Raw genomic sequence first — 17,256 nt, forward strand, 5'->3', positions numbered from 1 at the left:
TTTTTAGATTCGGTATCTCATAATGTCTGCATATTTTCAAAATCCTGTCATCAAAATGAGCTGGAAAATGCCACTTACTTGTATCCTTACTGATACAATTTAATGGGGACACACAATATGGTAGACACTGGATATACACAGTATATTCCCATATCATCTCCATGACCCGTATTCCAAGTCGTCTTTTGCTATAACTGGGTATGATCCCTCGCTGCACGCACTGGAACGGTTTTACTATTGTAAGAGGTCGCTGAAGTTGGCAAGGAGTGGTCCCAATGTTCATAATGCATTTATATTTAGAAATAACTTCTATAGAAACAAAGGCAAAATTTTTATTAGGAAAAAAAAAAGCTTGTTTTAATACATCACCACTTATAAGAATGCATAACAAATTGGTCCTTTAATAAAAAACATCACAATGACAGAAAATTTGATACATTACACCTTTGAGGAGCCTGCCACCAGGCCAACCGGAAATAAACACGCACCTCCCACCAGCGACACACACAAATATGTACAGGCTAAGGAAGCAAAGGCGTAGGAAACTCACCAGAAGAGGGGGTGGCCACACCCACGTGTGTATACATGAGTGTGTTTTCCTTAAAAACCTACTACATGGCTTTCCTTCATATGACTCAGCTCAAAGAAACTCTCAATCTAAAACTATTTCATGCTCAACACTATACACATGAAACATTAGGCAAACTTACATTTTTGTGGGGGCTGTTAACTGGAGGTATGAAATGTTTTGCATTTTTTGAGTGTGAAATCCACACCCAAACAGATATTATTATATAGCGCTTGCCACTCACGTGCTACATTATGAAAAAGCTTTCTGCGCTACCATTCTCAGTGCTGGAGAGGACTATCAATGAGGCTTGGGTGCACAGGGCTCCCAGACTTCTAATACCTCTAATGGGAGATCTGAAGAGTACAATACATTTGGATATATAAGGAATTGTTTTCTTCCCACTGATAATGTTTCCCGACCTAAAGACAAAGCCCTCTTGGCACGACGCCACCTGCCGGGGTCCTAATACACAAGGTCTCTGCTACTGGACCTTGCAGTTCTCGCTGGAGTGGGCACCAGCTTCCGGGCTGGCGGCGAACCGGCCGCGCTTGGGCCTCAGACCCTCCCTGGGGCTGTCCGGCGAGCCTCGGTCAGGACGGTTGCTGACTGTGAGTGGCCTCGTGGTGGGTTCCTGGGACATGGCGCCCGAATCCGCTGGGCTCTGCTGAGCAACGCTGACCTGCAACACAAGCATGTGTTAGGCTTCAATCCCATTCACATTGCCACAGCACAAAGAGTACTGCGTGACCAAAGTCCGGGTTCAGTTTTTCTTCCCTAGGAAGGTGTCGGATGCAACCACTGTCTGATGAGTGTCACCTTGCGACTTTCCATGCCGCCTCTGATGGCCAGAGACAGGCTCCTACGGCCAAAGGGGAGCAAATGTCCAAGACACACCTAAGAGAACCCAAACCAGCTTCCATTTATCCTAATTGAGCCCCTGCTGTCATTCAAATGAGTTTAACCCAAATGAGTCATGGCACCTTCCTAGCGTGTAAGCTCTAGTTACAACATTTGAAAGACCGACCACCTGTTCCCATGTCACGGCATCTTAACCATTCTCCTTACATCGCTGTTGCTTTCCATACTGGAGTTGAATTACAGCAGACGAGCAGCTACCTAATAATAAAGTCCTGGGGATAGTAAATCCCCTTCCTATGTCCTGCCTTTTAAGAGAAAGAAGGACCTTAGAAAATGTAAGCCTCTAAGAAGCAGATGAGAGCCACGCCCTCTTGTAGAGTCAGGTAGCAGTAAAAGAAGACAATAGAAAGAGAAAAGAGGAACAGGACAGGTAAGTGCACAAAAGCTTCCCTTGATTGACCAAAGGCAACAGCGGAAGAGTCAAGTAGGAAGATATTTAAAAAAATAAAAAGCCGAGGACAGGTTCTAACCAGGGCGACAGGTGTCGGGCACCAGCTGAGATGTGCTCTGTGACAGATCGCGTCCTGCGCAGCTGACAGCAGCGCCCCCCTTGAGGCGGTCGGAGGGGGTGGAAATTCTTTCCCCACTCATAGTCTTTCCATAGGAAGCGTGTGGTTTGAAAAGGCAGCTAAATACTTTTCATTACAGAAAACACAGCAGATCTGGCCGACAGACCAAACCCCTGGAAATCTCGCCTCAGCCTCCGATCACATGTGGACACTTCAAGGGAGCAGTAGCCTTGAAGGGGCAGGAGCAGGGCTCAGTGGAAAATTACTGTCCACGGAAAGTTGAAGGAAAAACACAGTTTTACTGGTACTTTTTTTTAAGGTAGAAAGTGATACAAAAGACAGTCATTTCCCTTGAGCCCATCAGATGCAGGAGAATCAAATATTCAGGTTCCCCAGAAAGAGAGAGAGAACTGAGCTAGTAAAACCTTCTTAACCCCAATTAGATCGCCACGTCCCTCCCTGGACTTCCCTCACCTCTGAATTCTGTTTCTCTGATTCTGAACTACGGAGAGGATCATCTGTCATCAGTTTAAGCCCTGGATTTGATTCTCATGTTGGTGTGTTAGTGTCAGTCTTGTTGAAAAGAGATGAGGTCAGATTCACCAAGTCCTTGAGCTCTTAAGTGCACCCAAACCCGCACTGTCTTACACACAAGGTCTGCAGCCACACTGGGGAGGAGGGCAGGGGGGGGGGGGGGGGAGGGCTCAGTGGAAAACGAAGTTCGTTAGTAAGAAAAAGCTCACGGCCCACTAAATGGTGATGCTACCGCCTTCATCCTCCACCATTCAGTGGCCCACCTGCTGGCACCAACCAAGCCCAGGTTCAGATCAAGTCTACATACCTCGGGCTCCCAGTCCCCAGCAAACCAGGAGATCCTAGGTTTGTTCATCCCAGAGACGTAACAGGGAGTGAGCCTCACCTAATCCACATTTCACCCATTTCCCCTTTTACTTTGTCAGATGTCACTAACTGTCCCGCTAAATGACCTAGGGGATCATCTCACTCAAGACTCAAGCCAGTCTTTTCAGCTGAAAGATCATAACGATGAGTTTCTAAGTAACTGCTTTAGAAAAACGATGCCTTGCTCTCTTTTTTCAAACCGAGTGATGAAATATGCTTAACAGATGAGGCAAGCATTGTAGAAGGCGACTCAAAAATGCTGAATTAAATTAAAATCCAATAGGCTGGGTTTTGGAGTGTGTATCTAATCACAAAATCTCCTATAAACTCCTCTCAGAGGGAGCCCCTCCCTCATTTGCACACATGCACAAAACTGCTTTGCAATTCACAGCTGCTGGTGCCTCCTGCCGCCTGTAGCTAACACACTGCTCACAAGTCTGCAGGAAACCATGGTTATGACTGCAGCAGACTCAACAGCCGTGTGGAGAGCAGGCCCCCTAGTGTGCAAAGCATTTTTCTTAGAGAAGTTTGAACTTCACATCGAAACAGCTTTACCATCATTTCCTCATAAAAGAAGGGACCATGACCCGTCTGGAAATTTCATGAGATGATTTCCTAACACACCTTTAAAACATCTATTTATTATTGCAGTCACCTCGGGACAACATCAACAACTCCATTCATTCAACAACTATCTATTGAATATCAGATGTTATATTAGACATGAGGACACAGGTAAACCATAAACATCATTGGCAACCTCACAGAACTCATCCTGCAACTCAGAAGACAGACTTTTAAGCAGGTATTTCCTGTGTTGTGATTTCCTGTTTTAAGAACCAAATACCTCACTTGATCCCCGTAAGTGTGAGACCTGCAAGAAGGATATTCATGTATACTGAGGAGCAGGGAGCAGAGCCCAGTCAGCCACCTACAGAACTGGCCCAGCCTCCACCAGGACCTAAACCTGACTCCGGGACTGCAAGTGAGGGGTTATCTTATGTTAATAGGTCTGGTCAAGCTCAGAATGCTCACTCTTTGGAGGCACTAGTTACTTTATAGAAAAGAAGCCATCCTGGCCAGTTGACTTAGCGGTAAAGCGCTGGCCCAGCGTGTGGAAGTCCTGGGTTTGATTCTCAGTCAGGGCACACAGGAGAAGTGACCATCTGCTTCTCCTCCCTCCCCACCCCTATCTCTTTCTTTCTCTTTCCGTCCTATAGCCATGGCTCAAATGCTTCAAGCAAAGTTGACCCTGGGCACTGAGGATGGCTTCATGGCCTCGTCTCAGATGCTAAAATAGCTTGGTTGCCGAGCAACGGCGCAGGAGCCAAGACAGGCAGCGCATCACCTAGTAGGGGGCTTGCTCGGTGGATCCCAGTTGGGGCACATGTGGGAGTCTGTCTCTATGTCTCCCCTGCTCGCACTTAATTTAAAAAAAAAAGAAAAAGAAGCTGTACTTATGGGCACTGGGAAGTCAGGACCTTCTCCAGAATACTCTCTTCAGTGTTTTGCTGTTACCAGCATCCAAGTTAATTCTAAATGTGAGTGAATGAGACAGAGAGAGGGGACAGAAGGGAAAGAGGAAGAAAGAAATGGGGGTATGGGGGAGGAAAAACTGTTGTGCAAAATGGTAAAATCAATGATTGATCGATTGTAGAGAAAGAGGAAGGGACACAAGTAAGGATGAAAGGGAGGGAAAAAAAAGAGTGAGAGACAGAGAAACACTGATTTGTTGTTCCACTTATTTATGCAGCCATTGGTTGATTCTTGTGTGTGCCCTGACCAGGGACTGAACCCACAACCTCAGCATGCCTAACCAACTTAGCTGCCCAGTCAGGACAAGGTTGAATATTTCTAATACAAGTAATGGATTATCAATTTTAATGAGTGAAAGAAAATTTCAGACCTTTCCTCCTCACCCCTGCATTTTAAAACACTTTACAGGCCCTGGCCGGTTGGCTCAGCAGTAGAGCGTCGGCCTGGCGTGTGGGGGACCCAGGTTCGATTCCCGGCCAGGGCACATAGGAGAAGCGCCCATTTGCTTCTCCACCCCCACCTCCCTCCTTCCTCTCTGTCTCTCTCTTCCCCTCCCGCAGCCAAGGCTCCATTGGAGCAAAGATGGCCCGGGCGCTGGGGATGGCTCCTTGGCCTCTGCCCCAGGCACTAGAGTGGCTCTGGTAGCAGCAGAGCGACGCCCCGGAGGGGCAGAGCATCGCCCCCTGGTGGGCAGAGCATCGCCCCATGGTGGGCGTGCCGGGTGGATCCCGGTCGGGCGCATGTGGGAGTCTGTCTGACTGTCTCTCCCCGTTTCCAGCTTCAGAAAAAAACAAACAAACAAAAAAAAAAACAAAAAACTTTACAGTAGTTAAGTTACAAACAAACTTAATACTATGTATAAATTCCTTAATGCTTAACCTCTTATATATCAACAAACAAATTTACAAACACATTCTTATTCTAATGCAACTAATCACCAATGTCACCATAGGTTGGTATCAAAACTCCTAATGAGAATAACACCTGCTCACTTAAGAATGATTACATGGGGTTACGACACTTTCAAAGCTTCGTTTGCTGGTTCAGGTGAGATAGCATATTTAAACTCTGACAAGTAAACAAAACTCACAAGTTTAAAAATTCTTGAAGCTATTCCAGCAATCTCCAATAATACTCCTGTGATGCCCAGTTTGTGAAACGTGGGAGGAAAAGCAAGACTGTGGCAGGGAGAGCAGGTGCACTCTGGGCATCAAATCTTCTGAGTCTCACCCTTCCCACCCTTTATGATCCCACTTACAGTGAGAGCGCAACCAAATGAGGAAACGTGAGCCTGCACTACAATGCATACGTTTGTGTACATAAACGGCAGCTGCAGGCGTGGGTTAGTCATGCTACAAGGATCTGTTAAGCAAATATTCCCTCTGCTTTAAATAACATTTCCTGGGCTGTTTACAAGGTACACAGAACTCACTAGGGTCTTAGCCCCCAACAAGTAAAACAGCAAAATCCGTCTACAGAGCTCCTCACTTCAGCCATCTAATGAAATGTGTGCTTTCCGTAGAAACTAAATGTGTAATAAAAAAAAAACAAAACAAGAATCAGCAGCTGGGTGAGAGAAAAAAGCACTAAACTATCATGACCAAAGCCTGTGCAAAAAAAACAAAATACCTCTTCAAACTCCTTAACAGTAATGCCTGAAACTTTCTTACAAGTCCTCTGAGTTCTAACAGTGCCATTTCCCATTAAACTCTGTAAGTGGCCTCCTGGGTCAAGGGCAACCCATACAGCAGGACACTGTAATGTTTATCCTTGGGGCTACTCACTGCTGACTTATTTATACCTCATGGAGAGGAAGGACAGACTTTGAAGAGCCCTCAAGTCAAATCTTTACCCAGATCACACCATCATTTCCTGGGTTTCACACTGTATATACTTGTTCACAGGAGTTTACCTTCTGTGATCTGCTGCCACCAGCTGTTGGTTTGGAGGTTTCGGCGTGATTTTCTCTGAGGATATTTAGGGGGGATGGTGCTAACTTCTGGGCAGCAAGGCGAGGGCTGGTCCTTGTTGCCATGGTAGTTCTTCGCAGGACATAGGGGCTTGTCTTTCCCGTCGGGATATCAGCAAACCCTAAGGACAAAAGAAGCTTCCTGTCAATACTGCCAGGTCCAATTCTATCTATAATGGAAATGATACGCAGTAGGTCAAGTTTTAACAAAGGTAAGTGGAACTCCAAAAACGCTTTCTCTGGAACTAACAAGTTTCCTATTATTAGAAACATATAAAACCAAAATGGATAAAGGGGGGGCATCAATTTTTTCTTGCTCCTTCTATGAGGATGTCTTCACTTGTGCTTTTCTAAGATCTGAAGAACACACCAGACAGAACCTTATGTAAAATCGGGGGGGGGGGAAGGTAAATGGAAAGAAGGAAAAAGAAAGGCCAGTACTTGTGTACAGGGGGAGAATGTAAGCTGCTAACCACTACTTCGGGGGACCCCACCCATGTGGAGACTGCGGACAGAGCCCTGACCTGGCTGAGAATGATTTCAGTTCCACTCTCCACGTACATCACCTCCTTCCACAGGAGCTCATGTGATCTGTGACAACTACAAACAAAATCAGTCCCAAGGATACTACGACAGGACATCACACACACACCAGAGCAGCACTAATGGCTAAAAAAAGCAACATTTGGTTGGTTTTTGTTTCTAAGCCTTTAACTACAAATAAAAATAGTAATGAGAAAAATAGCTTACTACAGTGGTACCTTGAGATACAAGTTTAATTCATTCCATAACCGAGCTCATAAGTTAGTCAACTCGTATATCAAATAAATTTCTCCCATTTAAAATAACTGAAGTAGATTTAATCTGTTCCAGCCCTGTGAAACATCCCCAAACCATCCTAAATTATAAAAAAAGACATGTTTTTAATTAAGAAACACACATGTATACTTTACCAATCCATAACAAAATATATGAAATAAAAGAGAAAAGTGTTATTTAGTACTGTATTCTTACCTTGGAGACAGATGAGTGCAGCTAATGGAGGTGAATGGCGGAGGAGGAGAGAGGGAGGGATGCAGGCACTGTAGACACGTAAACTAAAACTGCACTTTCTTAACACCAAATGTAAACTAAAACTGCATTTTCTTTACTTTAAACAAAACTAAAACTGCACTTTCTTTACTTAAAATGAAACCACAAAAACTTAATTGTAAAAAAATGTACTTTATTAACTTTAAACTTTATCTAACCTTAACATTACATATTTTTCATTTAATCATCACCTGTTTTCGCCTTTTTGGCTGCACTTTCAGCACTTTCACTTGCAGGACTTTTCAATAAAAATCTATACAAAGGCCCTGGCCGGTTGGCTCAGCGGTAGAGCGTCAGCCTGGCGTGCGGGGGAGCCGGGTTCGATTCCCGGCCAGGGCACATAGGAAAGCGCCCATTTGCTTCTCCACCCCCACCTCTCTCCTTCCTCTCTGTCTCTCTCTTCCCCTCCCGCAGCCAAGGCTCCATTGGAGCAAAGATGGCCCGGGCGCTGGGGATGGCTCCTTGGCCTCTGTCCCAGGTGCTAGAGTGGCTCTGATGGCGACAGAGCAACGCCCCGGAGGGGCAGAGCATCGCCCCCTGGTGGGCAGAGCATCGCCCCTGGTGGGCGTGCCGGGTGGATCCCGGTCGGGCGCATGCAGGAGTCTGTCTGACTGTCTCTCCCCGTTTCCAGCTTCAGAAAAAAAAAAAAAAAAATCTATCCAAAGAGGTTTGCTTTTGCCTGTCTTTGAAAATGTTACTGAAATGTGACAAACAAGTATCATTAAAAAGTGCTGGCCCTGGCCAGTTGGCTCAGCGGTAGAGCGTCGGCCTAGCGTGCAGAGGACCCGGGTTCGATTCCCGGCCAGGGCACACAGGAGAAGCGCCCATTTGCTTCTCCACCCCTCCACCGTGCTTTCCTCTCTGTCTCTCTCTTCCCCTCCCGCAGTCAAGGCTCCATTGGAGCAAAGATGGCCCGGGCGCTGGGGATGGCTCTGTGGCCTCTGCCTCAAGTGCTAGAGTAGCTCTGGTCGCAACATGGCGACGTCCAGGATGGGCAGAGCATCGCCCCCTGGTGGGCAGAGCATCGCCCCCTGGTGGGCAGAGCGTCGCCCCTGGTGGGCGTGCCGGGTGGATCCCGGTTGGGCGCATGCGGAAGTCTGTCAGACTGTCTATCCCTGTTTCCAGCTTCAGAAAAATGAAAAAAAAAAAAAAAAAAGTGCTGAAGCACGACCAATTGAAACTTTTTCTGGGTGTTTCTTTTCAATGAACCTTGAAATCTTCTCCCACATTGCCAGCATGTCTTTAATTTCACTTGTAGAAATCACTTCCTCCGACTCTACCTCCTCCTCACTACTAATCTCTTGCAGAAGCTCCGTATGTTGCATCATCTGTAGCTCCTTCAACTCCTCAGTTGAAAGCTCCTCCTCATGTTCCTTGATGAGCTCGTTTACGTCACCCTCATCTACCTCCAGGCTCATTGACTTAACGAAAGACACAATCTCCTCCAACACTTCTACCTCAGTCTTGGTCTCTGGCTCAAATCCTTCAAAGTCCCTGTCTACAACAACATCAGGCCATAACTTTTTCCCTGCCGAGTTCAAGGTTCTTCTTGTAACCTCTTGCCAGGCCAAGTGAATAATGTGTAAACATATCACTATGTTGTAGTGATCTTTCCAAAACTCTCAAAGGGTTAGAATTGTATTCTCAGTCACCTCAAAGCAGCAGCAGAAAAAGTGCTTTGTGTAAAGCTTTTTAAAGTTGGAAATGACCTGCTGATCCATAGGTTGCAAGATAGAAGTCGTGTTGGGTGGGAGGTAGAGGACTTTCACAAATTTGAACTTATCGAGAATGTCATCTTCAAGACCAGGTGGTTGGGCTGGAGTATTTTCAAGGATTAGTAATGCTTTCATCGGGAGTTTATTTTCTTGAAGATATTTCTTCACTGCAGGACCAAAGACTGAGATTTACCCATTCAATAAAAACTACTGCGTAACCCATGCCCTAGCGTCAGCGTGCCACATAACCTGCAGTTTTTCTTTAAGAATCTTGTGTGTCTTAAAGGGTCAAGGATTTTTGGAATGATACACTAGCAGTGGCTTTACTTTACAGTCACCACTAGCATTTGCACCCAATGCAAGGGTGAGAGGGTCCTTCATGGGTTTATGGCCTGGCAGCTTCTTCTCCTCTGCGGTGATGAAAGACCTCCGGGGCATTTTTTTCCAAAACAATCCTGTTTCGTCACAGTTGAACACGTTGGGGGCTGTAGCCTTCCTTTGCGATAAGCATAGTGAAACGTACGAAGTACTCCTCAGCTGCCTTATGTCAGCACTCGCAGCTTCACCATGCCTCACCACCGAGTGGATGCCAGATCTCGAAATTTTCAAACCAGCCGTGACTTGCATTAAACATATCTTCTGGGCCCTGGCCAGTTGGCTCAGTGGTAGAGCGTCGGCCTGGAGTGCAGAAGTCCCGGGTTCGATTCCCGGCCAGGGCACACAGGAGAAGCGCCCATCTGCTTCTCCACCCCTCCCCCTCTCCTTCCTCTCTGTCTCTCTCTTCCCCTCCCGCAGCCGAGGCTCCACTGGAGCAAAGATGGCCCGGGCGCTGGGGATGGCTCCTCGGCCTCTGCCCCAGGCGCTAGAGTGGCTCTGGTCGCAACAGAGTGACCCCCCGGAGGGGCAGAGCATCGCTCCCTGGTGGGCAGAGCATCGCCCCCTGGTGGGCATGCCGGGTGGATCTCGGTCGGGCGCATGCAGGAATCTGTCTGTCTCTCCCCGTTTCCGGCTTCAGAAAAATACAGGAAAAAAAAAAAACATATCTTCTGCTGCCTCTTTTGAGATTGATGGTTCTTTACTTCTTCAAGTCACAGTAAATAATACGTGCCTTTTTGCATATTAGTCTCCATCACTGTATCTCCTGCCAGCTCTTTCTCTTTCACCCACACCAGAAGTTTCTCCATTTCTTCATGGATATTTGTCCTTAATTCAGACAGAATTGTAGTTCCTTTCGCTGGATTTGCGCGTTTGATGGCATCCTTTTGTTTAAGGATGGTATAAATTGTAGATGTATTAAGGCCGTACAGCCTTGCCAGTTCAATCACTCATACATCACGCTCAGGTTTTCCTATTATTTCTTGCTTTACTTCTATTGACATCATTCTCTTCTTCTCACCACTGTCCTTTACACTTACTTTCTTCGGCCCCATGATAGCACACAAAAAAAGTTAGTAAAAAATGCAAAAATGATGCAAGAACAAGTACAGCGCATGAGATTCAACTTGATTCTGCGGGTAACACATGAAAAAAAATGAGATGCTGGTGTTGTGCTGCTGATACTGGACCCGTGTGCCAACATGCCAACTAGCGGCAGCTTCCCGAATCACGACATGTATCTCAGAATTTCACTTGGATCTCAAACAAAAATACAGACCGAGTCGCAGCTTGTATTTAAAAAAAAAAAGAATTCGTATGTAGGTCTGTTCATATCTCAAAGTACCACTGTACTTGGGGGCTAGACTTCCAACAGGCTACCATTACTCAGAACAGGGCTTTGCAAACAATCTAAGGCAAAGAACCAGTTTTAACAATTTGGGGGAGGGGAAGAGAGGTAATTTCTAATCTGCTATGGAAGGATATTTTGTATAATACAGTAAAAAAATGAATTAATAGGCCCTGGCCGGTTGGCTCAGTGGTAGAGTGTCCGCCTGGCGTGCAGGAGTCCCGGGTTCGATTCCTGGCCAGGGCACACAGGAGAAGCGCCCATCTGCTTCTCCACCCCTCCCCCTCTCCTTCCTCTCTGTCTCTCTCTTCCCCTCCTGCAGCCAAGGCTCCATTGGGGCAAAGTTGGCCCAGGCACTGAGAATGGCTCTGTGGCCTCTGCCTCAGGCACTAGAATGGCTCTGGTTGCAACAGAGCGACGCCCCAGAGGGGCAGAGCATCGCCCCCTGGTGGGCATGCCGGGTGGATCCCAGTTGGGCGCATGTGGGAGTCTGACTGCCTCCCTGTTTCCAACTTTAGAAAAATACAAAAAAAAAAAATGAATCAATAGAGGAATGATTATGTGTTTGGATGTTATCACAATGTCACATTGCTATGAAAATTTTAAACTCTATTCTTGCTTTCTATACATTTTTTGGGGTCATGAACCAGTAATAACAGTTCCCCGTCCCTGGGCCACAGTGGGAGGACCACTGGGGTTTAAAAAAAAAAAGTGGAACGTGGCTCCAGCCAGGGGCCAGCATCATGGGGCCCACCCTCCAGCTCACCTCCTACCCGGTTGCACATGACTAGACAGGAACATTTGAAGGGTGTCCTGGATGTTGGGATTTGTCAGCACAGGAATATTAAATTCTAAACAGGTTTTCAATAGTCATTTTACCAATTTACCAGCACTTTTTGACATGACCCTTATTTGGTCTCTATGACAGAAAGAAAACCAGATACCTTAACAGTAGGATATCGCTTCTGAACATTCATTTGTACAGTTGCACAATAACCTAAAAATTAAATGCTTCTGTCTCTTTGCATGTGGACTTTCAGAGGAACACAGATAATTTTGTTTTAAAATTATGCCTTACCTTTCTTTACAACTTCTGGAAGTCCCTCAGGCTCAAATTCAGTGTCTTCCACGTCCTCTGCAGGGTGGAGACCACTTCTCACCGCTTTCCGGCTTCTTTTGGGAAACGACTCTGGTGCAGAAGGGGCTCTTCCCGCCTTGGCCTCATGAATCCCACTGGACCTTCGCCTTTGCCTTTTGCCTGGAGCTTTACTTTGGCCGGGTGACACCTTTTCAGTAGCAGAGGGGACTAGAGAGGATCCCAAGACTACCGACTTTGGCAAAGCAGAACTCAGTCGAGCGACTTGTGTTTCTAACATCTCTTTGGCTCTCTCCAACTTCTCGTGGCTTATCAGAAGGGAACAGTACTTATCCAGGTACTCGTCTGCCTCCTTGGTTTTCTCTTCAATGGTTTCCTTCAGTTCCTTTACCTCAGTCATTAATTCATCTACATGAGCATCCACAACAGTACCTGTCAAAAATCACATCGTGTCACTTGACACTCCTCTAGTTGACACTAGACATCATAAAGCAGAAAACCTTAGACCTGTTTTGGGTTTGTTTGTTTTTTTCAGAAGTGGGGGAGATAGATCGACACATGTTCTTGTCATTCAAACAACCTTTGTTTGGGAGGGATGATACCAAGGTAAATATTCTAGATTACGTAAATCTTATTAGGACAGCTTAAATAAAACCCACTGAAATTTCAAACTTGTATTTCAGCCAACCCATCAAACCTCCTTGTAGTTATTTATAAGAGATCAAATGGATTAATTCAGCACATCCCGTGTCCCTGTCCACACCTCCCACCATATGTGAAAAGAACCGCAGCCTCAGTTGTGACCGCTCTGGCGGGCAGAAGGGGGCCAGTGACAAGGCTGGTCCCAAAAACCTTTGAAGGCCCTTTGTTAGTGATGGAGGGTCCAACAAACAAAAGCTTGGGGGACGCTATAATGGTGGAAGTCTTGGTCAACTTGCAGCTGCCATGGTTGGCATGAAACCCATTAGAAAAACTCCCCAGAGCTGCAGTATACACTGAGTATACTCTTCTCAGCAGGAAGGACCACTGACCCAGCCTGCCGGGCTACGGTGCAGAAGAACCACTCAAACCACATTTGCTATCAGCTCTCCACACGGTAAGTAGCATTCCATTCGGGCATGCATGCAGAAAAGTTGTCTTTCCTTTCTTATTTTACCTCCACACCGAAAAATACAGCCCCCAACCCTCCATGTAGTTGACCCACAAGGGCGGGCCGAGGACAACTCCAACTGACTACGTGTCAACTGCCAGCGCCAGCTCAGATGCCAACCTGCTGACACAGGAACTACATAAATGGGCATCGCGGGAAAACCTCTTCCTGGAAGGGCTCATTAGCAAAAAGCGCTGTCAGTTTCTGGGACGTTTTATAAACTTCTATTTCAAAATGCACGCTTCATTCAGAATCCTGTGAATGACCCCAAGCTGAGCACCAAATTCAGAAACTGGGAGATGGACAAGTGTTTAACTGAACTCAACAGAAAATTAGGTGTCAGTTCTGCCGATCCAGTGCGAACAGACTGAATCCCACCCAAGTATGAGAGCAGGGCGCCCGGATCCCACCCGACATGCAGAGCGCCCGGCTGGCGCCTACCTGGCTGCTGCTGCTCTTGCGAGCCTTCCAGGCGAGACAGCTCCTTCTGCAACAGCGCCTTCTCCTCCTCCAGCTGCTTACAGGATTTGATGAGCAGCTTTATTTTCCCCTGGGCACGCTCCATGTCCTTCTTCAGCTGACTGGCGTGTTTCAGACTGTCCATCTAACAAACAAACACTTGAATTTAAAACCTTCGATTTCTTTTTATGAACAGATAAGAAAATAATTATGAGACATAATTAAAAACAGCATTTTGTAACTTTAAGAATTACTGTGTTCAAACTAAAACATTTAAAGGTGAAAACAATTCACTTTTTCTCCTCGGTTTCCTAAGTGTCCCTAGTAGACACAGGTTTTGTCACTCAGTGTCAACAAGCATAGAGCATAGCTTCTGAGATAATATTCTCTTAAGTGGCTCCCCACACCTGTGTTTATCCAATGGAATTCACACCTGGGGGTGGGTCAAAATCCTCTCTGAGAGAATTATGTTCCCAATTGTCATCTTGTGCTGGTGCAAAATTTCAGTACCTAAGGTTGACACTAGTTTTAGTTACGCCAAGTGAAGTCTAAACAATATTATGGCTCACAATACAAATTTACAAGTTATAAGTAGCTCAACTAGAAACTGAACAGAATAGTGGGTGGACTGTGGCATCACGCACAACTCAGTAATGCACATTCAAGTTCCTTCACCCAATTGCCACCTCCAAGAAAGCTCTGAAAATGATTTGGAGGCAAAACTTGAACTAATAGCAAGGCACTTGGTTGTTATTTACCCTACCTTGTGAGAATATTCACATTTTGCTACAGTAATGTGAAATGGTATGAAGTATTACACCAGATATTCCTAGGATATTATATAATATGTGGCATATGCATTGTATTATATACTATCTAACAAATGCAGAATTCTAAAACAATTGAATTCTAAGAGTTTCTGGTAAGAGATCATGAATACATAAAGACAAGCCAAACTACTATGAAAAAAAAAGAAAAACAATATTCATGTTGCTAGTGATTTCATTCCTTGTACATTTCATCTTGAAATCATTTATTAGCAATGTTGCAGAAAATCTGCACTTGTGAAACTCCCTATTTCTGATTCTAACCATAATTGGATTAGAGATGGATTAATCCAATTTCAACAATGCTTATTAACTGGTACTTCACTGCAATGATATGTATCTGAATAGACTCAACAATGCACCATTTTGTACATGGTACGTATATAAATAAACATTGCCCACAGTAAAACTGTCAAAGATTAAAAAGGCAGAAAGTAAGTAAATAAAAAGTTGACCTGCCTGGCCAGGCGGTGGCACAGTGGATAGAGTGTCAGACTGGGATGTGGAAGACCCAGGTTCGAGACCCCGAGGTCGCCAGCTTGAGCGCGGGCTCATCTGGTTTGAACAAAGCTCACCAGCTTGGACCCAAGGTCACTGGCTCAAGAAAGGGGTTACTCGGTCTGCTGAAGGCCCATGGTCAAGGCACATATGAGAAAGCAATCAATGAACAACTAAAGTGTCGCAAGCGCAACTAATGATTGATGCTTCTCATCTCTCCATTCCTGTCTGTCTGTCACTATCTATCCCTCACTCTGACTCTCTCTCTCCGTCTCTGTAAAAAATAAAAAATAAAAATAAAAAAAGTTGACCTGAAGCTACTTATTTCTATTATTACATCTAATATCTATCATTGTGTAATAGGGTATCACTGATCATTAATATTATTCTGGATTTTACTAGTTTGTATTCTATTGGTATATTTCCTTCACCTTGATAAGTGCGTAAGAGCAACAAACCTAAGAAGTTTATACCTAGTTTTCTGTTTGTATATATTCAATATAAATATATACAATAAATTATAATTAATATAATTTTAAATTTTTAAGTCATCTTTTAGTAAAGGCCTTTATTGGAAGATAATTTATTTTCCAGATTCATTATTATACACTCTGGACGGTACTCGTTTTATGAAAAATATCTGTAGGTATCAAAATAGCCTCCCATTCCAAATATGTAGAATAACTCCCATCTAAGAATCCTGAGAGTAGGGCTTACCTCCTTTTACTCTGGTCCCCATGAGGACAGGAAGAGAAGAATGCACACATATAGGTGCCTGACCAAACGGTCCATACACCTTGGAAGCCAGAGGGCAGTGGGTAGGTTAGGTGGCAGCAGTGAATTGGATCCATCAAGTAAGACTTTGGAATTACCTACCCAATTAATACCTACAGCTAAGGGGCCTGCCCTAGTCTTACTGATCTTCATGTCCATCTTGAGAAGTCTTTACATTGTCTAGTTTGAGAGGGGTCACTGAGCAGTATTATAGTTTATTCAAGCCTTGAGACTGTAGGCTATCCACTGATTTTTTTAAAAATAACTCAGCAGAGAATTGATGAGTGATTTTATTTAAAGCTACAAAAAGGTTTCATGAAAATTAAAATGAACCCTCATCATTTGATATCATTAAAACCACTATCATTCCATATAACCCACTATAAGTGATGGAGCAACGAGAAGTAAGCACACCTTTGTTTTCTTCAATTCTTCTAAAATCACAGTGGTTGTTTTCAAAGAATTATTGAGTTCTTCTTTACTGGCCTTGAGGAGGTCTATCTCCACCTTCTGTGAGCTGAGACATTCTTCTTTAGAAGTCAATTTTTCTCGATATGTCTGGATTTCCTTTTCATGCTAGGGCAGAAAAAGGCAACTTTAACCAGGAGGCTCAGTGAAAAACACTGTAAGCAAATCAAACAAAAAAGAAAACTGCCGTTCCAAGGACCATTTCAAATGGCTTTGCTACTCTCCTACTGTTCTATTCCAAAGTGGAAATGTACTTTTTAAAAATCACTTATAAAATGAGACATGTACAGGTAACCAAGGGAAAAAAAGTTAACAGAAGGGGACCCTTCAGGTAGCATAATAATAATGCAGACCTTTGATCTTCTTGCAAGAAATGCCTCATCACCATAGTCAACACGCCCTCCCCAGCTCCCCATAACCGCACTCCTCGGTTCACCTGCTTGTTTGTGTCCAGGAGCAAAGCGTGGTGTGTCCTTTCCACATCCTGAAGCTGCAGCTGATATGCAGCTATTTCTTCTGTCATTTTCTCTTGCTTCTCCATCTGGTCTTTGCGTCGGCAATCCAAGCTCCTTTTCAATTCACTGTTTTCGAGTATTAATTCCTTCAATTGACTCTAATGAGATGAGTAATACAATCAGGGGGAAATAATTAAGAACCTGGATATATATATCTTCAGGAAATACTGAGGACTGAGGGGGAAAATAGTTGATGGGCAAGACAAAAATCTATCCAGAATGGTGCCATAGTCCTTAGCAATGCATTCACTTTAAATTTCAACTTCATTTCCAATGATAATTTCTTCTATTCCAGTCCAGCTAGCCCCAAGGTCACACCCATGGGAGCACAGAATTTCTGAAACCTGACTTCAAGCAACCACTCTGGGACAACCCAGGCTCCACACCCCAACTCCCTCCCGGGTATGAGGCTCACTGCGGTAGCTCCTTGCCCTCGTCAACAGCACCGCCATCACAACCTTCACACTCAAGCCCTCCAGACTTACATGCTCTTCCTCGGCCAGCTTAGCATCTATGTTCTATCACTGTAAGAATTT

The 17,256-nt window shown here is 44.9% G+C and overlaps 1 protein-coding gene and 1 non-coding gene across 2 annotated transcripts in view; one reads left to right on the forward strand and one right to left on the reverse strand.

The window, feature by feature from the left end:
• Nucleotides 1-341: 341 nt before the first annotated feature.
• Nucleotides 342-17,256, reverse strand: part of CENPF (centromere protein F) — a 58,298-nt gene continuing 41,383 nt past the window's right edge. Inside the window, exons 15-20 of the mRNA XM_066261366.1 lie at nt 16,642-16,818; nt 16,152-16,313; nt 13,621-13,783; nt 12,012-12,461; nt 6,347-6,525; nt 342-1,250 (exon numbers count right to left, since the gene is read on the reverse strand). Coding sequence (XP_066117463.1) covers nt 1,053-1,250; nt 6,347-6,525; nt 12,012-12,461; nt 13,621-13,783; nt 16,152-16,313; nt 16,642-16,818 — 1,329 coding nt within the window. The 3' untranslated portion in view covers nt 342-1,052. The remainder of the gene's footprint in view (nt 1,251-6,346; nt 6,526-12,011; nt 12,462-13,620; nt 13,784-16,151; nt 16,314-16,641; nt 16,819-17,256) is intronic.
• TRNAS-GGA (transfer RNA serine (anticodon GGA)) lies at nt 9,854-9,929 on the forward strand. The gene has a single exon. It is a non-coding gene; the product is annotated as a tRNA-Ser (tRNA).

This window comes from Saccopteryx bilineata, chromosome 2 (genome assembly GCF_036850765.1).
Source record: "Saccopteryx bilineata isolate mSacBil1 chromosome 2, mSacBil1_pri_phased_curated, whole genome shotgun sequence".
Classification (NCBI taxonomy): domain Eukaryota; kingdom Metazoa; phylum Chordata; class Mammalia; order Chiroptera; family Emballonuridae; genus Saccopteryx; species Saccopteryx bilineata.